The following is a 26104-nucleotide window of genomic DNA, read 5'->3' as shown; positions in this document are numbered from 1 at the left end:
GGAGAAATCAAAAGCTTTACAGACAAGCAAAAGCTAAGAGAATTCAGCACCACTAAACCAGCTCTACAACAAATGCTAAAGGAACTCCTCTAAGTGGGAAACACAAGAGAAGAAAAGGACCTACAAAAACAAACCCAAAACAATTAAGAAAATGGTCATAGGAACATACATATCAATAACTACCTTAAACGTGAATGGATTAAGTGCTCCAACCAAAAGACACAGGCTTGCTGAATAGATACAAATACAAGACCCATATATATGCTGTCTACAAGAGACCCATTTCAGACCTAGGGACACATACAGACTGAAAGTGAGGGGATGGAAAAAGATATTCCATGCAAATGGAAATCAAAAGAAAGCTGGAGTAACAATACTCATATCAGATAAAATAGACTTTAAAATAAAGAATGTTACAAGAGACAGGAAGGATACTACATAATGGTCAATGGATCAATCCAAGAGGAAGATATACCAATTATAAAGAAACATGCACCCAACATAGGAGCACCTCAATATATAAGGCAATTACTAACAGCTCTAAAAGAGGGAATCGACAGTAACACAATAATAGCGGGGGACTTTATCACCTCACTTACACCAATGGACAGATGAACCAACAAAAAATTAATAAGGAAACACAAGCTTTAAATGACACAACAGACCAAATAAATTTAATTGATGTTTATAGGACATTCCATCCAAAAACAGCAGATTACACTTTCTTCTCAACTGTGCATGGAACATTCTCCAGGATAGATCACATCTTGGATCACAAATCAAGCCACAGTAAACTTAAGAAAAATGAAATCATATCAAGGATCTTTTCTGACCACAACGCTATAAGATTAGAAATGAATTACAAGGAAAAAACGTAAAAAACACAAACACATGGAGGCTAAACAATACGTTACTAAATAACCAAGAGATCACCGAAGAACTCAGAGGAAATCAAAAAATACCGAGTGACAAATGACAAAAAAAACACGATGATCCAAAACCTATGGCTGCAGCAAAAGCAGTTCTGAGAGGGAAGTTTACAGCTATACAACCCTACCTCAAGAAACAAGAAAAATGTTAAATAAACAATCTAACCTTACACCTAAAGGAACTAGAGAAAGAAGAACAAACAAAACCCAAAGTTAGCAGAAGGAAAGTAATCATAAAGATCAGAGCAGAAATAAATGAAAAAGAAATGAAGGAAACAGTAGCAAAGATCAATAAAAGTAAAAGCTGGTTCATTAAGAAGATAAACAAAATTGATAAACCATTAGCCAGACTCATCAAGAAAAAGAGGGAGAGGACTCAAATCAATAAAATTAGAAATGAAAAAGGAGAAGTTACAACAGACACCACAGAAATACAAAGCATACTAAGAGACTACTACAAGCAACTCTATGCCAATAAAACAGACAACCTGGAAGAAATGGACAAATTCTTAGAAAGGTGTAACCTTCCAAGACTGAACCAGGAAGAAATAGAAAATATGAACAGACCAATCACAAGTAATGAAACTGAAACTGTGATTAAAAATCTTCTAACCAACAAAAGTCCAGGACAAAATGGCTTCACAGGTGAATTCTATGAAACATTTAGAGAAGAGCTAACACCCATTCTTCTCAAACTCTTCTAAAAAATTGCAGAGGAAGGAACACTCCCAACCCCATCCTACGAGGCTACCATCACCCTGATACCAAAACCTGACAAAGATGTCACAAAAAAAGGAAATTACAGACCAATATCACTGATGAATATAGATGCAAAAATCCTCAACAAAATACTAGCAAATAGAATCCAACAACACATTGAAAGGATCATACACCATGATGAAGTGGGAATTATCCCAGGGATGCAAGGATTCTTCAAAATATGCAAATCAATCAATGTGATACACCATATTAACAAATTGAAGAATAAAACCCATATGATCATATCGATAGATACCGAAAAAGGTTTTGACAAAATTCAACACCCATTTATGATAAAAACTCTCCAGAAAGTGGGCATAGAGGGAACCTACCTCAACAAAATAAAGGCAATATATGACAAACCCACAGCAAACATCATTCTCAATGGTGAAAAACTGAAAGCATTTCCTCTAAGATCAGGAACAAGACAAGGATGTCCACTCTCACCACTATTATTCAACATAGTTTTGGAAGTCCTAGCCACGGCAACCAGAGTACAAAAAGAAATAAAAGGAATGCAAATTGGGAAAGACGTAAAACTCTCACTGTTTGCAGATGATATGATACTATACATAGAGGATCCTAAAGATGCCACCAGAAAACTATTAGAGCTAATCAATGAATTTGGTAAAGTTGCAGGATACAAAATTAATGCACAGAAATCTCCTGCATTCCTGTACACTAATGATGAAAAATCTGAAAGAGAAATTAAGGAAACACTCCCATTTACCACTGCAACAAAAAGAATAAAATACCTAGGAATAAACCTACCTAGGGAGACAAAAGACCTTTATGCAGAAAACTATAAGACACTGATGAAAGAAATTAAAGATGATACCAACAGATGGAGAGAGAGCCCATGTTCTTGGTTGGAAGAATCAATATTGTGAAAATGACTATACTACGCAAAGCAATCTACACATTCAATGCAATCCCTATCAAATTACCAATGGCATTTTTTCTACAGAACTAAAACAAAAAATCTTAAAATTTGTATGGAGACACAAAAGACCCCAAATAGCCAAAGCAGTCTTGAGGGAAACAAACGGAGCTGGAGGAATCAGACTCCCTGACTTCAGACTATACTACAAAGTTACAGTCATCAAGACAATATGGTACTGACACAAAAACAGAAATATAGATCAATGGAACAGAATAGAAAGCCCAGAGATAAACCCACACACCTATGGTCAACTAATCTATGACAAAGGAGGCAAGGATATACAATGGAGAAAAGACAGTCTCTTAAACAAGTGGTGCTGGGAAAACTGGACAGCTCCATGTAAAAGAATGAAATTAGAACACTCCCTAACACCATACACAAAAATAAACTCAAAACTGATAAGAGACCTAAATGTAAGACCGGGCACTATAAAACTCTTAGAGGAAAACATAGGAAGAACACTCTTTGACATAAATCACAGCAAGGTCTTTTTTGATCCACCTCCTAGAGTAATGGAAATAAAAACAAAAGTAAACAAATGGGACCTAGTGAAAATTCAAAGCTTTCGCACAGCAAAGGAAACCATAAACAAGACGAAAAGACAACCCTCGGAATGGGAGAAAATATTTGCAAATGCATCAACGGACAAAGGATTAATCTCCAAAATATATAAACAGCTCATCCAGCTCAATATTAAAAAAACAACCCAATCAAAAATGGGCAGAAGACCTAAATAGACATTTCTCCAAAGAAGACATACAGATGGCCAAGAAGCACATGAAAAGTTTTACAACATCACTAATAGAGAAATGCAAATCAAAACTACAATGAGGTATCACCTCACACTGGTTAGAATGGGTATCATCAGAAAATCTACAAACAACAAATGCTGGAGAGGGTGTTGAGAAAGGGATCCCTCTTGCACTGTTGGTGGGAATGTAAATTGATACAACTACTATGGAGAACGGTATGGAGGTTCCTTAAAAAACTAAAAATAGCATTACCATATGACCCAGCAACCCCACTACTGGGCATATACCCAGAGAAAACCATAATTCAAAAAGACACATACACCCCAATGTTCACTGCAGCACTATTTACAATAGCCGGATCATGGACACAACCTAAATGCCCATTGAAAGATGAATGGATAAAGATGTTGTACATATATACAATGGAATATTACTCAGCCACATAAAGGAACGAAATTGCGTCATTTGTAGAGACGTGGACACATCTAGAGACTGTCATACACAATGAAACAAGTCAGATAGAGAAAAACAAATATTGTATATTAACGCATATATGTGGAACCTAGAAAATGGTACAGATGAACCGGTTTGCAGAGCAGAAATTGAGACACAGATGTAGAGAACAAACGTATGGACACCAAGGGGGGAAAGTGGTGGGGGTGGGAGGAGGTGGTGTGATGAATTGGGAGATTGGGATTGACATGTATACACTGATGTGTACAAAATGGATGACTAATTAGAACCTGCTGTATAAAAAAATAAATTAAATTAAAAAAAGAAGTGGTAGCTACAATGCTGTCCCACTTCATGAACTATTATTAAAAAAAAAAAACTACTGTGAGAGTACAATTTTTCTTTTCTTTCTGGCTTTCCTGATGATGTTTTGAACCTGTGAGAACCAGTGATCCCACAAATCATAGATCACTAGTGCCAGTGAAGGAGGTATCTGTCAACCTATCTACCTTAGAAACTACTGTAAGAACTGCTAATCTATATTGCAGAGAGTCAATGAACAAATGTTTAAGCATTTTCTTTTCCTTACTTGGTTTTCCTTTTGTATATCATTCAATTTACCATGATCAAAGATTTTAGGAATTATTTTTGTAGGCAGAGCAGAATAGGATGATGTGAAAGATAAAGAAATGTGGTATCTGGTTTGATGCTAGTCTTTGAATATTACTAGCTGGTGCATGAGTGTAATGGAATAAGTTCCTCTTGCCATGTGGCTAATGTAAAATGGAAAGTCAAAGTATCTGCCAGTAAGAACTTCAGAACTAAATGAATTCAATGAGGTTTAGGTCAGCAACATTTGATCACAAATGTGTCTAGTTCCTAAATGCAGGTCCACTGTCACTGGCAGACTGAGAATTTCAGAATTAGTTGAGGAACTTAAAACAAAACAAGAGATCCCTAGGCCTCAGCCATTAGAGATTCTGATCCAGCACATGTGGGGTGACATCCAGGGACTTGCATTTCTAAAAAGTTCCCCAGGATTTCTGACACACAGCCTGACTGCAGGAGTTGGTACTAGAGTCCCAAATGTATAGATGGCAATTTGTTGGTAAGGTAACAAGGTAGAGATAGAAAATCACGAAATTTTAGCATTTGGAGGACTTTTAGAGAACACCAAGTTGAAACTCCCCTCTCTATTTCCAGTCAGAAAGATGAGTTCTGACTAGTTCACAGACACACCAGTGACGGCTAGATCTCTTGCTTTCTGGCATTTCTATGATATTACACAGGCTGCCCTCTCTTACTCTTTAGTTAACTTATAAGTCTTTAAGTAAATATATTTTAATTTGTCTACAGGCACTAATTACTTTTTCTAATTTGTCATTCGCATAGGAGTGGACAAAGTTGGAACTGACTGGATGTTTACTTAAATGTGCATTCTTGACTACAGGTCTATTCACAGCTTCCTCAGGTCCCAGTGATCGTAAAGGACAGAGACCGCAGTTTTTATAACATATCATTTCTCACAGAAGGAATGGTTGATATATGACATGTGAAAGCAGGACCACTACCAGGTGAAAGAATTATTAATAAAGCTCCTTTTCTTGGAGTCACTGAATCAGGTTAAAGCTTCCAGGTGACAGGATTCCATGAAAGAGAACTGAAAAGTTGCTTCAGGGACAAATGGAGGGAAAAAATAGTTCAACTCCTGCACAGGGTGTGAGCTAATCTCACAGCTGTCACTCTGATGGTAATTTCTGTCTACTATTTATAAACTAAGACTTAAGATAAAAGTACAAGATGACAAAGTGTTCTAAACACAATTCAAAGTAAAAAGATCTAAATGCTAAAATGTGTCCAATAGGTAAAATTTTAAAGTTTATCTTTCTAAAGTAGGACCCGTGTGCAAATACACACACACAGAAATAAAAATGAAATAAAAGACATAAAAAATTTGAGTACAGAAAGTGCTAAATAAGATGCTATAAAAAGAAAAATTAGAATGACTTAAGTGTAAAGAGTAAAATTCTAGGACTAACAGATAAAGTTGAAAGCAAACAACAAAACTCCCCCCAAACTCCCCATAACAAATAAGTATGAGCTACGAAAAGAGCAAAAATTAAATTAAAAACCAGAAGAATTGAAGAGAATATTAAAAATATCATTTTTCTAAACAGATGAAGCTGCTCAAGTGTCTGTCAACAGATGAATGGATAAACAAAATGTGGTATATACATATAATGGAATATTATTCAGCCACTAAAAGGAACAAATTTCCCAGATACGCTACAATACGAATGAACCTTGAAAACATTATGCTAAGTGAAATAAGCCAAACACAAAAGGATATTATATAATTCCACCTATATGAATTATCTAGAATAGGGAAATTCATAGAGATAGAAAGTAGGTTAAAGGTTTCCAGGGGCTCAGGAAAGCAGCAGTGGGGAGTTCTTGCTTAACGGGTATTTTTTTCAGGTGAGGACAGGGTTTTGCAAATAGTTGTAACAGCTGTACAACACTGTGATGTAATTAATGCCACTGAATTATACATTTAAAAATGGTTAAAGTGGAAAATTTTGTTACCTATATTTCACTACAATAAAAAATAAGCCAAAACAGACTAAAAATATTAGTATGTAACAAAACAATTAAAACCAGAAATTAAGATATTAAAATAACAAAATACATTAAATATTGCAAGAATATCACCCCCAAACACAATTTAAGGAATCTAAGCAACATAGCAAGTATGAGGTAGGGGAGGGGTGTCAAAGAGCAGCATAAATAGCTTAATCTCAAATAATTAGGATGCACATATAATTTACTATCCTAAGCAAGACACTTCTGAGAGGAAAGGGGACACTATTAATAATAACATAGGGAAAATATGTGTAGACTGAGACTGTCGGAGGCAACCCAGGATATGTGGTCATTCTACATACAAGAGCAACAGGTCCTCAAAGTTGAGGTCATGCCCACAGCTTGGGGTCTGGCCAGAGTACAATGGTCTGAAAGTATCTTCCTGAAGTACACAAGTGGTATAAAATGCAAATCGCTTTTTCGTTGTTTTTTTTTTTTTTTTTTTTTTACAGAGAAGTAACACAATTACATGGTCTTTACTGAAGTTTCCTAATTTGGGATTCATAAAACAATCAGCATATTATTAGATTTTTATTAAGAGCTATTATGTTAGTCTAGGAATTTTAGAAAGCCAAATTATACTTTGAATTGCACTGGCAGGCACAATAAGGAGTTCTTAAGGTGAATCGTTTTTTATAAATCTACAGTTTTATATATTACATTAGAGCTCTATAAATATATATGTATACATTCTTTTATACATATATATATGACTACAATTAAGCCTGAATATTTAAAAAATCAAACCAGAATTACTGACAAAATTAGTAACTGATATCCAACCCATTCTTTATTTTTAAACTAAAATTAATCTTAAAGGCCTACACATAGGTTAACTTAAACAGTCCATACCTTACATGAGAAGTTCCGACTTGGGATGTTTCTTGCTAACTCTGATATCCTGGGTTTATTCTGCAGACACTTGGTTAGGTGATATTTTTTCAATTTTATTCTATTGTAATAATGATCAGCGAAGTTACAGTGATTCACGTGCTGTTTCTGCATGCATTTCCCAAGGTGAGGAATACTATACTTCAAAGCCTGGAGAAATAATTTGCTCTTCTGCTGCATGATATCAAAGTCCCTGGTTTATGCTCCCTTTGGGGCTGCCAGCACATGAATGATTTTCATAGGAATGATTATATAGTAGTGGGTTCTTAGAGCATCTAAGATCTGCAGTTCTTATCCCTCCCCTTTGGGGCTGTGTACCCCTCCAGTTACAAATAACCGCAGACAGCTGATAACTCAAAGTATCTGAAAACTTGTAAAAGTTAAATTTAAATCACACTTCTTGGCAGATGTGACATAAATGTCTCATTTGTAAAGTCAATCCTGTCAGGCACAAACAGCACTGATTCTGGTACACACATGGGCAAACTAAAACAAACAGAAAACAAAAAAACAAAATAAAAATTTGCAAATAAATACATAGACTTAATGGAGGCATCTCAGGAACTCTGAGGGCTTTTAAAGGCAAAACGGCTTTGATTTCACATAATTCATAACTTATCTTTGGTTTGTATGTGGAGGATAAACTGGAAAAGTCCAATCACTTAATAAAGGTAGAGGAGAAGGGATTAGTATTTATTGAGTGTTTGCTTCGTGCCACATGCTTTTATATACTTCATTTAATTTAAACTTCATAGGGACCTGATAGAGTAGCTATTATGATGTTGGCCTTACAGGTGAGCAAACTGTGGCTCAGGAAGGTTTAAGCAACTACCCCAGGTCACCTGAACAGTAATAGTAGAGCAATAAGTCTATCTGGACAAAACAACAACTGGACTTTAATGTCAAAAAGGTGTTTAGCTCTTTAGTTGAAAAAAACAAAAAACACTTCAGGAGGCACACATGAAATATGACGCCACCTGTTTTCTGTTGGGAAGCTGGTGCTTATTAACCTATCAAGGTAAGTAAAGCTAGTAAGTAGTTAAGTCAGAGAAACCTGGGTTCAGGTCTTCATTCCTGCACTTACCACCTGTGCTTAGTTTCATCATCTGCAAAACAGAGATAATGATCCCACTTACTCTATGAAATAGCTATTCTAAGAATGAAACAATTTATGTTAAAATCTTAATGAAGTGTCTGGCACGTAGTAACCACTAAATAAACGGTGGCTACTATTTTTAGGGCAGGAAAAATCTAGGTATGTTGCACACTGTTGAATGTCGTCATGGAAGTCTTCCACAAATTGCTCCTCGGTATCAAAGGTATTATACAATAGTGCGTCAGCTTTACCACAGCTCGGATCCGCTACGACGCCCCTGCCCCTCTTAACCTCTTTCTATGTCGCAGCAAAATAACGGGGGAGTGGGTATAGGGGATGTGCAGTTGACACCAGCAAAAACAAAGTAAAATAAAAGAAAATAAAATAAAGGCCCTAAACCACTACATCCGTGCCCGCAGCCTCCATCCATCCATCTTTCACCCACTGGGAAAAGACAGTAGGCAAGGCTGGGGATAGGGGTAGGGTAGACGAATGGGTGTTCCTGGGAGAAACCGTTCGTTTTCCCTGTGCATCCGAGTGTGAGAGGGAGCGGTACCATGTGCCACGCAGTGAAGGGACATGGGTCAAAAAGCTAGGACCAAGGGACTGAGGGATGGTTGGGTGGGGGTGAGGACGGGGTGAAGGGAAGAGACTCCCAGCCTACGCCCCCCATACGTACGCAAACTGAAAGTCAGTCTCGCTCTAGACACCGAAACGAGTGAAGGCAGGCCGGAGAACCCGATGCTCTCAGGAAGGAGCGCAGCTCCCACCTCAGTCACGGTCAGCCGAAGTCTGCGTTCTGCAGCTAGCGGAACGACAGCCTACCCAGAACCGCCCGGAGCTGGTTTGCAGCACGCCGTCTACGTAACCGCCGTCTGGCACGAGCGCTAAGTGGATTCCGCCATCTTTATTGTGGTCAGGAATTTTTTTTTTTTTAACTTCTCCTGGGTTCATTAACGCTCAAAGATATAAGCCTTTTGGTTCTTTGCTAGTCTTCAGAGCTCGAGATGAAACAGGAGAGAAGGGAACCAAAGGGGGCGGTGTCGCACTAGGTCTGCCACAATTCCCTCACTCTCCGGTCTGCCCTCACTCAAGATGGCCACCAGCGAAATGGTGCAGTGGCGAGAGCCGCGCTGCCCTGGTTGCTAAGGAGACGCGACTACCGGAAATGCGGAATTCGGGGAGAGAGCGCGCGCTAGGGCAGTGGGAGGGAACCCCGGCGTCACAGATCCTGACAGGGAAGAAGTAGGCAGGTCCTGGCAGGGGGGAGCTGTGGCGGCGGTATCTCGCCAGCTCCAGCCGGATGGAGTCTCGAGTCGCGGACGGAGGGGCCGGCCAGGCTGAGCGCGCAGCGGGCGAGGGCCGGACAAGCAGCAGCGCCGCTCAGGGACCCGCAATCTCGGGACCCTTGGGTGCTGCCCGGTGGAAGCTCCTGCGGCAGGTAAGGTAGAGCCCTCTCGACTCACTTTTGCCTTTGGCCACTCCCCTCGCAAGCGACAGGCAGCTACTCTCCCCTTGGCAGCTCTGGGAGTTCCCTCACAGTTTTGCTGGGAGCCTCCTGAAAAGCGCCCCCTTGGTTCACCTAAGGGTCGCGCCAAAAGGAGGTATCAGGTGGCATTGGGCAGGGAGGGGGCAGCCGAGGCTGAGTCCTGGGAAACTCAGCTCGAAGGAGAAGATCCCTTTCTAGACATTAGTCTGCATCTGAGGGACTTTTCTCCTTGCTCGCCAGTAGGGTCGGTGGCACCGCCGCTCCCCGGTCCATACTGTTCGTTCCTGCTTCTGTTTTACTTTCTTCCCCTGGTTTCTTCCCCTTGCTTCTTAACTCCTAGCCTGGTTCTAGCTCCAAATCTGTCCCCTCTCTTGGTGATCAGCATGGTTGACTGTGTTGGGACAGTGACGTTGCACGTGTTGCTTCGGTTTCTTTCGTGGAGCGGAGAGCGAAGGGAGTTGCAAGAGCTGCCCCGGCGCCCTCCCGCTTCGCTTTCACGCGAAAGTTACGTGTTTATCTTACGGTTTGAAGAGATCAGAGAGATTCTCGGTGTCTAAGTGTGTTGATTTTTTTACTGGCGGTTATCTTTTAGCACTTAAAAGTTGCTACTGTTGCTGGTAACTTCAGTCGTATGCAGGTTTGAAGATTTTCTGATTTGACGACACTGACGCTCTTTCCAAACTGCTTGAAGTGAAATCTGTTTATTGTTTACATCCCAGTGTTATGCTTCTGCCTGGGGTGTCCTGCCGAACACTTTATTCAACAGGACATTTTCCATTTCTGACTTATATTTCGAGGAGAGTTTCCCAGCTATTGCCAGGTTACTTGAGATTGTGCTTTTAGTATTTTGGCGGTTACTTTGTTTGCAATTGTATCGAGTCACCTTTTCATACAGTGGCCTTCCAGTGCTGTCATGACAACTCAAAGATCATTTGTTTGCTGATGCATTGAAAGCCTTTGCAGGGCATTAATGATCTGGTTTTGCAATTAATGTTACAAATGGTATTATAGGATACTAAAATGCAAGTCCTCATAGATCATTATCTGTAGGAAATTTCTATAGTGAAATAAACATCAACTAAATTTAAAGTATCAGAATAGTAAATTAGGGCCTTAAAATGATCAATCAAATCTTATCGTGACGACTTCAGTAATTCCTAGTAAAAATTCTAGTTGACCATCTCTTATATTCATTCTGAATTGTTGTCTACATTAGAATAAGGATAAGTTTCAGCTATGGCTGACCCTTGAACTCCTCACATGCTTTGAAGTTTAATGTTTTGGTATACATGTGCCCGCTGTTTAGAGTCTTTCTACTTCTCTACTTGATGAATGACTGTTATCCTTCAGACCTCTATTTCAATCTCCTCCTACGTGAAGGCTCTGCTGACTCCTCTGGCTGAGTTAGACCTTCAGCTCACTATATGGGTGAACCTCATATCACATTATTTTATGATCATTTGATCAGAGCCCAACTTTCTCACTACAATAGGAGTTCTTCCTGGGAAAAGGTGATATTTTATTAATCTCCATCTCCTGCACCGGCTCTCGCTAGTTGATTTTTAGTAGATACTGTTACATATTGTGGAAAGGCTGAGTAAGGGACAGTCTTTAAGTGGCCCACAGCATCTCATCCTCAGTGTATTGTATCAGTGAGTAACAAATAACTACACTGTCACAACCGCATTCAACAGTGAGCATTTATTCTGTTTGTGGGCCACCTGGGAGTTGACTGACATAGGCTGTGATCAGCTGAGTGGCTCTATGCTGCATGCTTGGTCCACATGCCTCTAATTCTGGGCTGACATGTTCTCGTAGTGACGACAGAGGTATAAGAGAGCAAACGCAACCACTGAAACACATTTTAAGCACCTACTAATATCCTGTTGGCCAAAGTAAGATACTTAGCCAAGCCTAAAGTTAGGAGGCAGAGAAGTATGTTTTTTTCTTTGAGGGAGCAGGGGAGAAAGTGAATATTTTTCTATAATAATCGAATCTTCCATGTATTTTAAACATTTGCAGGCTCTTAGTAAATATGTTTTAAATGAATGGACCATTTGCATCTTGTTAGCATCCAACTGGAAAACTGTGAGGAATCTAAACAATGCTAAAGATATGCAATTCTTTTTCTCTCTCTTACGTGACATCTTCATGACATCTGCTATGTCTCCTTGTTTTCTCCCTCACAATTCTCTTTCCACTAGGGCTCCAGTGCTATCTCATGGCCCTTCACCTTAACTGTTCAATATTTTCTATGTTTTATAATTAACATTTTTGAGAGAAAACCTGGTTGTCCTAGTTCATCATTTGATACTAGGTCACATTGCTCTTGGGTGGCCTCAGCCTGCAGTGGCTTGAAGCAGGATTTTGGTTCATGGCCGGAGACTGAGGTTGGGCCGTGGCAGTGAGAGTGCTGAATCTTAGCCACTAGACCACAAGGGACCAGTGGCCAGTGACAAGGCCCTGGTCCATCAGCTGTTGTAGAAGTGAATTTCCACATAGAGATGGAAAGTAGTGAAACAAGTGTTTATTAGGAGGAAAAGAGTACCTGTGGATAGACACTTGGGCGAGCTCAGAGAGAGAGTTGTGTCCTCGTGGTAGTTTGAATCACTTTTATGGGGCATTTCTTCTGGGTTTCCTTTGGCCAATCATCTTGCTTTGTCTGGTTCTGAGTCCATATCGGTATATCTCAGGGTCCTCCCATGTGTGTGTGCGTGCATCTCTTAGCCAAGATGGATTCCAGCAAAGAGGTGTATGGGTAGGATGGCATCACTTACTATGGGGTAGCACCCCCTCCCTTTTTGACCTTCAGGGAGCCTTTCTGGGCGTGTGTAGTGGAGAAGGTCTCCTTGACTTCAAGAATGAGGAATATGTGGTCTTTTATCTCTTATCTGGGCAGGGCTTAGCTCTTCTCCCTCCTGCTATTTTGGAGTATCTGTCCACAGGGGATGAACTCTGGCTGCTCACCCTGGGGCCCATCTATCTCCTGCCTCAATATGGAAAATTGCTGACTTTTGAGTCTAGTGCCCACTTTAATCATATGAGGTCTGAGAGTCTATGGATCAATATCAATAGAGGCTGTGGATATTCCGTAATATTTTTCTCTTTGTTGTGTCTCATTACCTGATGGCAAAGATAGCTGTTGGCAACTTCATCATCCACCCAGCTAGTGATCCAGAAGAAATAACCCTTTTCCCCAACACCCAAATCATTTCCTCCAAAGAACTCTAAGAGGCGAAGTTTGCACCAACTGCTGTGTCTAGGAGACTAGTGCACTTTGGCCTGCGTCATGAGCCCACCCTGTGGCAGGGAAAATAACCCTACCATTATTGCATAGGGAGAGGGAGGGGCATTTCCCAAGGGGAAGGGATGTAGAGCAGATGAAAAAGTAGCAAATGACCATTACATGCTTACACACATCTCACAACCACCTACAGAATGAATAATGGGGCCTAGAGGTCTGAATACTTGGCTGAAGAATCTGATTAATGGAATATTTCACAGTACAATTTATTTTTATTTTTTTAATTAAATTTTTTTTTATTTTTTTAGTTTTTTGGCTGTGCCTCGCGACGTGTGGGATCTTAGTTCCCCAACCAGGGATCGAAACTGTGCCCCCTGCATTGGAAGCACAGAGTCTTAACCACTGGACCGCCAGGGAAGTCCCTCACAGTACAATTTAAATTAAAGCAGGATGATATATGTTTGAGACTGTCAATGCGGAAAGAGACAGCATGATTTCTGGAATAGAATTTCATACAATTGATTTTAGTCCCAGATCTACCACCCTTAACTATTTGTATGATGGTGAGCACCCTCTTTGGACCTCAGTTTTCTCATTTGTAAATGAGAGAGTGGGACTAGATTTCTTTAAGACCTTCTTCCTAATAATTATTATTCCATTAGTTTTTGTAATATTTAATTCATGACAATACCAACAGGTGGTATAAAAAAGCTTGTGAAGAAGGACAGTTAACTTGGCAAGCAACTCAACAGGGAAGGGCAGGATTGTGCACTGGCACTATTCAGTTCACGTGGTCCAGTCTGAATATTTAATAGAGGGAATGGAGAGTGTTTGTTAATCCAGAGAATCAGTTACTAGAGATGTACTGTATTTTGTGCTCTTTTTAGGCCTTCTGATTCCCTTGTAGAAAATGGCAGACAGACACCAAGAGAGCATGTCTTAAGAATGGTTGTGTGATGTGCTTGTAGATCTTGCACTGAGGGTTGTGGTTTAGATCCCTACAGAAGTGAAGAATTGAGGGATGGACTCTTCATTGGTTTTTATTGGCATCACTTGGATCACTTTCTGCAGCAGGGGCTGAGCAAGGTCGTTCGTGCTTTTTCACTCTTTTTTTTTTTGCATAGAGAATTATTTGTTGACAACATTTTATACATCATTGTATTTATAAGGGTTTTTTCCCATTGTTTAAGTTAAACTGACATTTCAATGGATTATAGAACTTTATACTGCTATAGTCACAGATGACATAGATTTTTGTGTACTCTGCAGAACATACTTTAACCTTAAGTGTTTACATGTAATGCTCACCCCTGACCCCCGCTGTTCAAACCTTGTTGACATATACATCAGTGATTGGAGGAGATTTTCTTTTTTATGTCTCTGATTTATTAAGATTAATAATTGGTTTTGGGCTTTCCTGGTGGCGCAGTGGTTGAGAATCTGCCTGCCAATGCAGGGGACACGGGTTCGAGCCCTGGTCTGGGAAAGATCCCACATGCCACGGAGCAACTAGGCCCATGAGCCACAACTACTGAGCCTGCGTGTCTGGAGCCTGTGCTCCGCAACAAGAGAGGCCGCGACAGTAAGAGGCCCGCGCACCGCGATGAAGAGTAGCCCCCACTCGCCGCAACTAGAGAAAGCTCTCGCACAGAAACGAAGACCCAACACACCCCAAAATAAATAAATTTATTAAAAAAAAATAATAATTGGTTTCATTGGATTCCTTAAAAATATTTAGGATTGTGTTTTAGGTTAAAAAGGTGAATGTGAATGTTTTCTTGAATTAGAAGTATGTAGCTTATCAGTCTAAAAACAAAATATTCCATCAATAATTATTTTGAATGAAATGAACTTTTAACTGTGCAGTAAAGAAACTAAAATGTTTAGAAGGCTCTAGGTGTGAAAGCATTTGTCTTTTTTTTTTGAATTTTATGTTTTGTGTATTGGGTTGGTCAAAATGTTTGTTCAGGTTTTTCCATAAGATGTTACAAAAAAAACGCAAAGGGACGCTTTGGCCAACCCAATATTTTCCACAATTTAAAAAATTTTAAAAGCAAAAACTTTCTAGAGCAGTGAATTTTGAGTGGGGTTTGGAAATTTACATATTTTAACAATTGCTGCAGATAAACATCTTTTCATGCTTATTTGCCATCTGTATATCACTTCAATGAAATGTCTCTTCATGTCTTTTGTCCATTTTCTTTTTTTTTTTAAAGATGAACATATATTTATATTGGTAAATGTAAAAGAGAGAAAAACTAACATAGTATTGACTTATTTTAAACATTTTATCAAGGCACTTTTTTTTTTATACAGCAGGCTCTTATTAGTCATCAATTTTATACACATCAGTGTATACATGTCAGTCCCAATAACCCAATTCATGCCACCAGCACCACCCGCTCTCCTGCCTCTTCCCCCTTTGGTGTCCATACGTTTGTTCCCTACATCTGTGTCTCAATTTCTGCTCTGCAAACTGGCTCATCTGTACCATTTTTCTAGGTTCCACATATATGCGTTAATATACGATATTTGTTTTTCTCTTTCTGACTTATTTCACTCTGTATGACAGTCTCTAGATCGATCCACGTCTCAACAAATGACCCAATTCCGTTCCTTTTTACGGCTGAGTAATATTCCATTGTATATATGTACCACATCTTCTTTATCCATTCATCTGTCGATGGGCATTTAGGTTGTGTCCATGATCCGGCTATTGTAAATAGTGCTGCAGTGAACATTGGGGTGCATGTGTCTTTTTGAATTATGGTTTTCTCAGGGTATATGCCCAGTAGTGGGATTGCTGGGTCATATGGTAGTTCTATTTTTAGTTTTTTAAGGAACCTCCATACTGTTCTCCATAGTGGCTGTATCAATTTACATTCCCACCAACAGTGCAAGAGGGTTCCCTTTTCTCCACACCTCTCCAGCATTTGTTGTTTGTAGATTTTCTGATGATGCCCATTCTATCCAGTGTGAGGTGATACCTCATTGTAGTTTTTTTTTTTTGTGGTACGTGGGCCTCTCACTGTTGTGGCCTCTCCTGTTGCGGAGCACGGGCTCCAGACGCGCAGGCTCAGCAGCCATGGGTCATGGGCCCAGCCGCTCCGCGGTATGTGGGATCTTCCCGGACTGGGGCATGAACCCGTGTCCCCTGCATTGGCAGGCGGACACTCAACCACTGCGCCCCTTGGGAAGCCCCCTCATTGTAGTTTTGATTTGCATTTCTCTAATAATTAGTGACGTTGAGCAGCTTTTCATGTGCTTCTTGGCCGTCTGTATGTCTTTTTTGGAGAAATGTCTATTTAGGTCTTCTGCCCATTTTTGGATTGGGTTTTTTTTTATTATTGAGCTGCATGAGCTGTTTATATATTTTGGAGATTAATCCTTTGTCCGTTGATGCGTTTACAAATATTTTCTCCCATTCTGAGGGTTGTCTTTTCGTCTTGTTTATGGTTTCCTTTGTTGTGCGAAAGCTTTGAATTTTCACTAGGTCCCATTTGTTTACTTTTGTCTTTATTTCCATTACTCTAGGAGGTGGATCAAAAAAGACCTTGCTGTGATTTATGTCAAAGAGTGTTCTTCCTATGTTTTCCTCTAAGAGTTTTATAGTGCCCGGTCTTACATTTAGGTCTCTTATCAGTTTTGAGTTTATTTTTGTGTATGGTGTTAGGGAGTGTTCTAATTTCATTCTTTTACATGGAGCTGTCCAGTTTTCCCAGCACCACTTGTTTAAGAGACTGTCTTTTCTCCATTGTATATCCTTGCCTCCTTTGTCATAGATTAGTTGACCATAGGTGTGTGGGTTTATCTCTGGGCTTTCTATTCTGTTCCATTGATCTATATTTCTGTTTTTGTGTCAGTACCATATTGTCTTGATGACTGTAACTTTGTAGTATAGTCTGAAGTCAGGGAGTCTGATTCCTCCAGCTCCGTTTGTTTCCCTCAAGACTGCTTTGGCTATTTGGGGTCTTTTGTGTCTCCATACAAATTTTAAGATTTTTTGTTTTAGTTCTGTAGAAAAAATGCCATTGGTAATTTGATAGGGATTGCACTGAATGTGTAGATTGCTTTGCGTAGTATAGTCATTTTCACAATATTGATTCTTCCAACCAAGAACATGGGCTCTCTCTCCATCTGTTGGTATCATCTTTAATTTCTTTCATCAGTGTCTTATAGTTTTCTGCATAAAGGTCTTTTGTCTCCCTAGGTAGGTTTATTCCTAGGTATTTTATTCTTTTTGTTGCAGTGGTAAATGGGAGTGTTTCCTTAATTTCTCTTTCAGATTTTTCATCATTAGTGTACAGGAATGCAAGAGATTTCTGTGCATTAATTTTGTATCCTGCAACTTTACCAAATTCATTGATTAGCTCTAGTAATTTTCTGGTGGCATTTTTAGGATCCTCTATGTATAGTATCATATCATCTGCAAACAGTGAGAGTTTTACGTCTTTCCCAATTTGCATTCCTTTTATTTCTTTTTGTACTCTGGTTGCCATGGCTAGGACTTCCAAAACTATGTTGAATAATAGTGGTGAGAGTGGACATCCTTGTCTTGTTCCTGATCTTGGAGGAAATGCTTTCAGTTTTTCTCCATTGAGAATGATGTTTGCTGTGGGTTTGTCATATATGGCCTTTATTTTGTTGAGGTAGTTTCCCTCTATGCCCACTTTCTGGAGAGTTTTTATCGTAAATGGGTGTTGAATTTTGTCAAAAGCTTTTTCTCCATCTGTTGAGATGACCATATGGTTTTTCTTCTTCAATTTGTTAATATGCCATATCACATTGATTGATTTGCGTATATTGAAGACTCCTTGCATCCCTGGGATAAATCCCACTTGATCATGGTGTATGATCCTTTTAGTGTGTTGTTGGATTCTGTTTGCTAGTATTTTGTTGAGGATTTTTGCATCTATATTCATCAGTGATATTGGTCTGTAATTTTCTTTTTTTGTAGTATCTTTGTCTGGTTTTGGTATCAGGCTGATGGTGGCCTCGTAGAATGAGTTTGGGAGTGTTCCTTCCTCCACAATTTTTTGGAAGAGTTTGAGAAGGATGGGTGTTAGCTGTCCTCTAAATGTTTGATAGAATTCAGCTGTGAAGCCATCTGGTCCTGGACTTTTGTATGTTGGAAGATTTTTAATCACAGTTTCAACTTCATTACTTGTGATTGGTCTGTTCATATTTTCTATTTCTTCCTGGTTCAGTCTTGGAAGGTTATACGTTTGTAAGAATTTGTCCATTTTTTCCAGGTTGTCCATTTTACTGGCATAGAGTTGCTTGTAGTAGTCTCTTAGGATGCTTTGTATTTCTGTGGTGTCTGTTGTAACTTCTCCTTTTTCATTTCTAATTTTATTGATTTGAGTCCTCACCCTCTTTTTCTTGATGAGTCTGGCGAATGGTTTATCAATTTTGTTTATCTTCTTAATGAACCAGCTTTTACTTTTATTGATCTTTGCTACTGTTTCCTTCATTTCTTTTTCATTTATTTCTGCTCTGATCTTTATGATTTCTTTCCTTCTGCTAACTTTTTTTTTTTTTGCCGTACGCGGGCCTCTCACTGTTGTGGCCTCTCGCGTTGCAGAGCACAGGCTCCGGACGCGCAGGCTCAGCGGCCATGGCTCACGGGCCTTCCCGTTCCACGGCATGTGGGATCTTCCCACACCGGGGCACAAACCTGTGTCCCCTGCATCGGCAGGCAGACTCTCAACCACTGCGCCACTAACCCCTTTGGGGTTTTTTTGTTCTTCTTTCTCTAATTGCTTTAGGTGTAAGTTTAGGTTGTTTATTTGAGATGTTTCTTTTTTCTTGAGGTAGGATTATATTGCTATAAACTTCCCTCTTAGAACTAGTTTTGCTGCATCCCACAGGTTTTGGGTCGTTGTGTTTTCATTGTCATTTGTCTCTAGGTATTTGTTGATTTCCTCTTTGGTGTCTTAAGTGATCTCTTGGTTGTTAAGTAGTGTATTATTTAGCCTCCATGTGTTTTTTTTTTTTTTTGCAGATTTTTTCCCTGTGTTTGATATCTAGTCTCATAGTGTGTGGTCGGAAAAGATACTTGATACAATTTCAGTTTTCTTAAATTTACCAAGGTTCAATTTGTGACCCAAGATATGTCTATCTTGGAGATTGTTCCATGAGCACTTGAGAAGAAAATGTATTTTGTTATTTTTGGATGGAATGTCCTATAAATATCAATTAAGTCCATCTTGTTTAATGTATCATTTAAAGCTTGTGTTTCTTTATTTATTTTCATTTTGGATGATCTGTCCTTTGGTGAAAATGGGATGTTAAAGTCCCCTACTATGATTGCGTTACTGTCGATTTCCCCGTTTTTGGCTGTTAGCACTTGCCTTATGTATTGAGGTGCTCCTCTGTTGGGTGCAGAAATATTTACAATTGTTACATCTTCTTCTTGGATTGATCCCTTGATGATTATGTAGTGTCCTTTTTTGTCTCTTGTAGTAGTCTTTATTTTAAAGTCTATTTTGTTTGAAACGAGAATTGTTACTCCAGCTTTCTTTTGATTTCCATTTGCATGCAATGCCTTTTTCCATCCCGTCACTTTCAGTCTGTGTGTGTCCCTAGGTCTGAAGTGGGTCTCTTGTAGACAGCATATTACGGGTCTTGTTTTTGTATCCATTCAGCCAGTCTATGTGTTTTGGTGGGAGCATTTAATCCATTTATGTTTAAGGTAATTACCGATATGTATGTTCATTCCTGTTACCATTTTCTTAATTGTTTTGGGTTTGTTTTTGTAGGTCTTTTCCTTCTCTTGTGTTTCCTGCCTAGAGAAGTTTCTTTAGCATTTGTTCTAAAGCTGGTTTGGTGGTGCTGAATTCTGTTAACATTTGCTTATCTGTAAAGGTTTTAATTTCTCCACCGAATCTGAATGAGATCCTTGTTGGGTAGAGTAATCTTGGTTGTAGGTTTTTCCCTTTCATCACATTAAATATGCTCTGCCACTCCCTTCTGGCTTGCAGAGTTTCTGCTGAGAAATCAGCTGTTAACCTTATGGGGATTCGCTTGTATGTTATTTGTTGCCTTTTCCTTGCTGCTTTTAATATTTTTTCTTTGTATTTAATTTTTGATAGTTTGATTAATATGTGTCTTGGCATGTTTCTCTTTGGGTTTTCCTGATTAATATGTGTCTTGGCATGTTTGTCTTTGGGTTTATCCTGTATGGTGCTCTCTGTGCTTCCTGGACTTGATTGACTATTTCCTTTCCCATGTTAGGGAACTTTTTGACTATAATCTCTTCAAATATTTTCTCAGACCCTTTCTTTTTCTCTTCTTCTTCTGGAACCCTTATAATTTGAATGTTGGTTTGTTTAATGCTCTCCCAGAGGTCTCTGAGACTGTCCTCAATTCTTTTCATTCTTTTTTCTTTATGCTGCTCCCTGGCAGTTATTTCCACCATTTTATCTTCCAGCTCACTTATCCATTCTTCTGCCTCAGTTATTCTGCTATTGATTCCTTCTAGAGTATTTTTAATTTCAGCATTTGTGTTGTTCATCATTGTTTGTTTGCTTTCTAGTTCTTCTAGATCCTTGTTGAATGTTTCTTGTATTTTCTCCATTCTGTTGCCAAGATTTTGGATCATCTTTACTATCCTTACTCTGAATTCTTTTTCAGTTAGGTTGCCTATTTCATCTTCATTTATTTGTTCTTGTAGGTTTTTACCTTGCTCCTTCGTCTGTAATATATTTTTCTGTCATTTCTTTTTTTTTTTTTTTTTTGATGGTTGGTGCTGTATTCCTGTGTTACTGGTTGTTTGGCCTGAGACGTCCAGCACTGGAGTTTGCAGAAAGTTGGGTAGAGCTGGGTCTTGTTGCTGAGATGCGTTCCTCTGGGAGTCCTCACTCCAATTAATATTCCCTAGGGTCCTAGGTTCTTTTTTAGTCTAGCGGTTTGGACTCGGAGCTCCCACCACAGGAGCTTGGGCCCAACCTCCAGCCTGGGACCCAAGATCCCGCAAGCTTCGTGGAACGGTAAAGAAAAAAAAAAGGTAAAAGAGAAAGAAAGAAAAAAAGCAGTACAATATCAAAGAATAAAAAATAAAGTAAAATTAGTAAGATAAAAAATATATTAGGAAAAATAAAACTACCATTGAAACAAGTGCAACAAGGTAAAGTAAAACCTCAACAGAAAAAAGAAAAAAAAAAGCGGGGGGAACAAGCCCAAAGGGGAGAACAATTACAGAGTATAAAGAATAAAATAAAATTAGAAAAATAAAAGATTTATTAGGAAAAATAAAAACATAAAAGAATCAACAACAATGAATCAGCAAGGTAAAACAGAACCCCAGTCTAAAAGAAGAAAAAAGAAAAAGAAAAACAAAAAGCCTTGGCTATGGGGGTGAATTTTAGGTGGGGGCTGGAACTTAGGCAGGGGCGGGTTTAGGGTGGGGCAGGACCCAGGCATTTGGTGTTATGTTTGATCATGGGGTGGGGCCTAGGCTCAGGACCCATGTAGCTGGAAAAGGCCCTGAGGGGGGGCCACGTTCAAGTGTGGGGCAGGGCCTCTTCTTAAGACCTGGGTGGAAGGGGAGAGGCAGCACATGGAAGGGAGGGCCTCTGGAGTGTGGGGTTCCAGAGTTTGGAGGTAGGGCCCTGAGTGAGGGTGTGTGGGTGGGGTTTAGGCCCAGCGCATTGGAGGGGGTCTCCGAGTGTAGGGGTGGGGCCCTGGGTGAGGGTGTAGGGGCGGGGCTTGGATTCTGCATGGCGGGAGGGAGGCTCTGAGGGCAGAGGATTAGGCCCGAGCCCAAGAGGCTCCCTGGTGCCTAAGTGGACAGGGAAGGCACTGGCTGCATTCCCTTCCATTCCTTCGTGCCTCTCCCTCACCATCTCCCCCAGGGTGTCCCCCGTCACTGCTGGACCCCTAACCGCCGGTGGGTCCCGCTGGGTGTAGGAACTCCCCTCCCCCAGCCACCCCTCAGGGGTGCCAGTCCTGGAGGTCCGGCCTTTACTTTTGCTCCCCCTTCCTCCCTCTCACTCCCTCAGGACCCGCATGGCTGGAGGGGGCCTCGGTGGGCAGAGGATGAGGCCTGGGATCTCAGCAGGTTCCTGGGCACCCAAGTGGGCAGGAGAAACCTGGCCACACTCCCTTTTGATCCTCTGCCCTCCCAATGGTCCCCCAATTTACCACTTCCAGCATGGGATCCCTTCCCCTCCCCCAGCCGCCCCTTAGGGGCACCAGTCCCATCCTGCCTCCACTTCTCCCCCTTCACTCCTCCCATGCCCCATGTCCTACCCGGTCGCTGGGGGTTCTTCCTGTCCCCTTAGGTTTCCGTGGTCCCTCACCAGTGCCTGGCAGGTGCCCTAGTTGTGAGGAGAGATGAATTCCGAGTCCTCCTAGTACGCCATCTTGACTCCGCCCTTGAAATGTATTTTTATTATTCAGTTTAAAATACTTTCTAATTTCCATTGTGTTCTTTTTTTCATTCACAGATTATTTAGAAGTTTATTGCTTAACTTGCAAATATATTTGGTTTTTCATATCTTTTTATTTTTCATTTGTTTATGACTATTAGAGCGCTTTATATCTTAAAAGAACTTTATGGGAAATGTCAAACATACACAAAAGTGGAAAAAAATAGTTTAATAACCACTCAGGTATCCATAAGCTTCAACTATTTTTAACTCTGGACCAAATTCGTTTCATTTCTGTTCTCTCATTATGCAACCCTCACCAGATTATTTTGAAGCGAATCTCAGATATCATATTTTTTCTATAAATATTTCAGTATGTACCTATACAAGATGACATTAAAAAATTAATTACAATACCATATCCTATCCAGAATAATTCCTTGATGTCATAAAATATCTGGTCAGTTTCCAAAAGTTTTCCATTGTCTCCTAATTTTTCTTTACAGTTTGATTATTTTGAAAACAGGATCCAAATTAAGTTCCAAATATTGTTATTGGTTGATATGTACAAGTCTTTTTAATCTAAATATTCCCTCAGCATGTCTCTTTTTCAACCCTTGCCGTTTATTTTAGAAGCAACTGGGTGTTTTGTAGTTTCCCATAATTTGAATTTTGCTAATTGCACTTGATGATGTTGTTTAATGTGTTCCTCTCTCCCTGTATTTCCTATTTCCTGTAAGATATAGAGGCTTGATCAGATTCAGATTTGATGTTTTTTGTTTTGTCTTGTTTAATTGGTCAAGATGATGGTGGTGTGAGATTTCATCAATAATCATAGTGATGTCTGGTTATTTCTCTTCTTAATGATGATTACCTAGGTTCATGAATTCATGAAGGAGTTGAAAAATGGTGATGTTCTGTTGTTCCTTCTTCATTTATTACTTGGAATACTAGTATAAAGAGAAATTTCCCCTCAACTTCCATTTGGATATTCTCAGTTATGGTTCATATAGAAGAGACAGATAAATACTTGATTTTTTCTCCTCATTTACTAGTTTTCAAAATAAGTTGGTTCTTTAGCATTTTTCGGTGATCATCAATGAAGTATTTAAAAAGTTACTGTTATGAACTAATGTGTTTCAACTCAGTTACATTTATTATCTTTGTTAATGCTTGCACTATCCCATCAGTCCTTTTGATATAACCCTTAATTTTGTATGGCTTTCTTGTTTTCTTGTGTGCATGATGTTCCAGACTTATCTTGTACAATTCCTGCCCTTTTTCCAAGGGCCTTACTTTTTTTTTTTTTTCTTTCTTCGTTTTGGCTGTGCTGCGTGGCTTGCATTATCTTAGTTCCCTGACCAGGAATTGAACCCATGCCCTTGGCAGTGAAAGCGTGGAGTTCTAACCACTGGACGACCAGGGGATTCCCCTTACTTTGTTTTAATAAAAAATGGTATTTAGAGACAGCAGTATGTGCAGTAGGTGTGCTCATTGCTACTAGTTTGGTCATTGTTTTTAGACCTTTTCAGTGGTCAGATGTAGGAAATATATGTACAGTTTTAAAAAATGAAATACATCATTAGTTTATATTATACTTTATTCAGATTCAGAGCTACAGAGTTTTTGCTTAACCTCATTAATCTTACAGTTGTATCTCCTTTCTTCCATACTTAAAAACCTAGTTTTCAGTGGCACCAAGAAAACTACTCATTTGATTTATCTTCATACACACACACACACACACACACACACACACACACACACACACACACACACACACACACACACACACACACACACACACACACACACACCAGCTCAGAATAACATACCTGCCCCTGCCTAGGTATTAAGCTTTGAAATTCAACTTTTACCCCCTAAGTCTACAAGCTGTTGAAGGTGCTGCTTGTCTTCTCAGCTCTTTCTTTTGGAATTGATGAATGTCTCACAAGAAAAGTGGTTGCAAAAGCCAGACTCATCTCTCTAGATTTACCTCCTTTTAAAGATATTAGACTGGTAGATCTTCACTATATTCTTTGCCCTCTGATGCCTTCGAGTAATGTTTTAAAATATTTTGTGTATGTTTTCTAGTTGTCTTCAGTAAGATGTTGGTCTTTTCCAGTAATCTGCCATTACTGGAAAAGAAAGTCCCCTTACCACTTAAATGTTGAAAATTTAATTTATATTTATATAATGTGACGACAATATTTGGTTTTATTTCAAAGGTTCTGAAACAAAAACACCTGGATGATTGTCTACGACATGTATCTGTAAGAAGATTTGAATCATTTAATCTGTTCTCAGTAACAGAAGCCCAAAAAAGGGAAACTGAAGAGGAAGTTGGTGCCTGGGTTCAATATACAAGCATCTTGTATCCTGAATACAGTATTTTCTTAAGGTAAACATCACTCTAGTTAAGATTTTTTTTTAAGTTTTTTTCTCTTGTAGAAGAAAACAATCTAAGAATCTCATTGTTCATTCTATTGAGTTTGCAGGCAATCTTTATCAGAACTTAGGTTTTGCAACTTTGTGTTTGGAATCCTGCTGCTTTAACTGGGTCTTACTGTATTCTCAGAACTAAAAATAAAACATTCTAAGGAATGTATCGGCATTTGAGGATAAAGTTCAAATCAAAGGGTTCATTTAACCATTGTCTCATAGCATTTGATTATGAAAAAAAGCCAAGTTCTTTTTGAGGCAAAGAAGGCTGAAAGTGAAAACAGAATTTTTCCAAACTGCTCTTCAAGTAGTAGTTACTTGAAAAATCAAGCTTTGGTATTTTTCCCATTCATGTTTTGTCACTTTCAGAATAGAATCTTAGGAATAGGAGGAGAAAATTCACCCAAAACACTGATATCGTGAGAAGCATACAGACTGTTCTGGCTTTAAAAATCATTAGAAAAGAGATAAGAGAGTTGCAAACTGAAGTAACAAGATATCATTTTTACTGAATTAATTTTCTCTCACAGTTACAGTCTAGCATGTTGCAATATTACTGCAGGTATTTGATTTTATAAAATCTGCCTTTCTTGACAAGATTTCACCTTTTGAAAGGGAGGGAGGAGCACATTTACAGTAACTGTAAGAAGAGCAAAAAACATTTTAAGTGGAAACGTGTCTGAATACAGTTTAGGTAAGGTCAGGAATAATTTTAAGAAAAAAAGTTTTCACAAAGGATGTCTATTTATAGTATATGTTTCCTGAACTATTTTAGTTTAAAATATCTCAGCTCTAAAAGATACCATTATAGCTTAAAATTTGGGATTTGGATAAAAATTGACTAGAGTGGACAGGGGAATGCAATTAGGATGTGGTTTCATCATGTTGATTTATTAAGAACTCTAAATAGAAGGTAAAAATTTAAGGATTTGTGAGTTTGCCTGTACATTCATTATGAGATTGAAATTAGAATACCTCAACTGCCTGGCATTCTGATGGAGATAGTTTAGTCCTTGATTAGGAAGGAAAGAAAAATGCATTAAATGCTTACTGTTTGCCAAGTACAGTACTACGTGCTTTGATGTATTCTAA

The 26104-nt window shown here is 39.2% G+C and overlaps 2 protein-coding genes across 9 annotated transcripts in view; one reads left to right on the top strand and one right to left on the bottom strand.

Annotated features, from left to right (window-relative positions):
- PREPL (prolyl endopeptidase like) overlaps positions 1–9296 on the bottom strand; it is a 56646-nt gene extending 47350 nt beyond the window's left edge. For 4 of the 6 annotated variants that reach the window (XR_012325712.1, XM_033838619.2, XM_073791389.1 and 1 more), the window contains exons 1-2: positions 9146–9280; positions 7332–7856 (exon numbers count right to left, since the gene is read on the bottom strand). Coding sequence is in view for 4 of the 6 variants with exons in the window: in XM_033838619.2 (XP_033694510.1) it covers positions 7332–7550 (219 nt within the window). In the remaining 2 variants the exon portion in view is untranslated. Of the gene's footprint in view, positions 1–7331; positions 7857–9145 lie in introns of all 6 variants that reach the window. The other 2 variants (XM_033838620.2, XM_033838622.2) reach the window with 2 other exon arrangements.
- A 398-nt stretch (positions 9297–9694) lies between these two features.
- The window catches only part of CAMKMT (calmodulin-lysine N-methyltransferase), a 403748-nt gene continuing 387338 nt past the window's right edge, over positions 9695–26104 (top strand). The window contains exons 1-2 of one of the 3 annotated variants that reach the window (XM_073791396.1): positions 9695–9907; positions 24799–24971. In XM_073791396.1, the coding sequence (XP_073647497.1) occupies positions 9770–9907; positions 24799–24971 (311 nt within the window). In that variant the 5' untranslated portion in view covers positions 9695–9769. The remainder of the gene's footprint in view (positions 9908–24798; positions 24972–26104) is intronic. The other 2 variants (XM_033838635.2, XM_033838634.2) reach the window with 2 other exon arrangements.

This window comes from Tursiops truncatus, chromosome 14 (assembly GCF_011762595.2).
Source record: "Tursiops truncatus isolate mTurTru1 chromosome 14, mTurTru1.mat.Y, whole genome shotgun sequence".
In the NCBI taxonomy this organism is placed as follows: domain Eukaryota; kingdom Metazoa; phylum Chordata; class Mammalia; order Artiodactyla; family Delphinidae; genus Tursiops; species Tursiops truncatus.
This window is presented reverse-complemented; position numbering and strand designations above follow the sequence as displayed.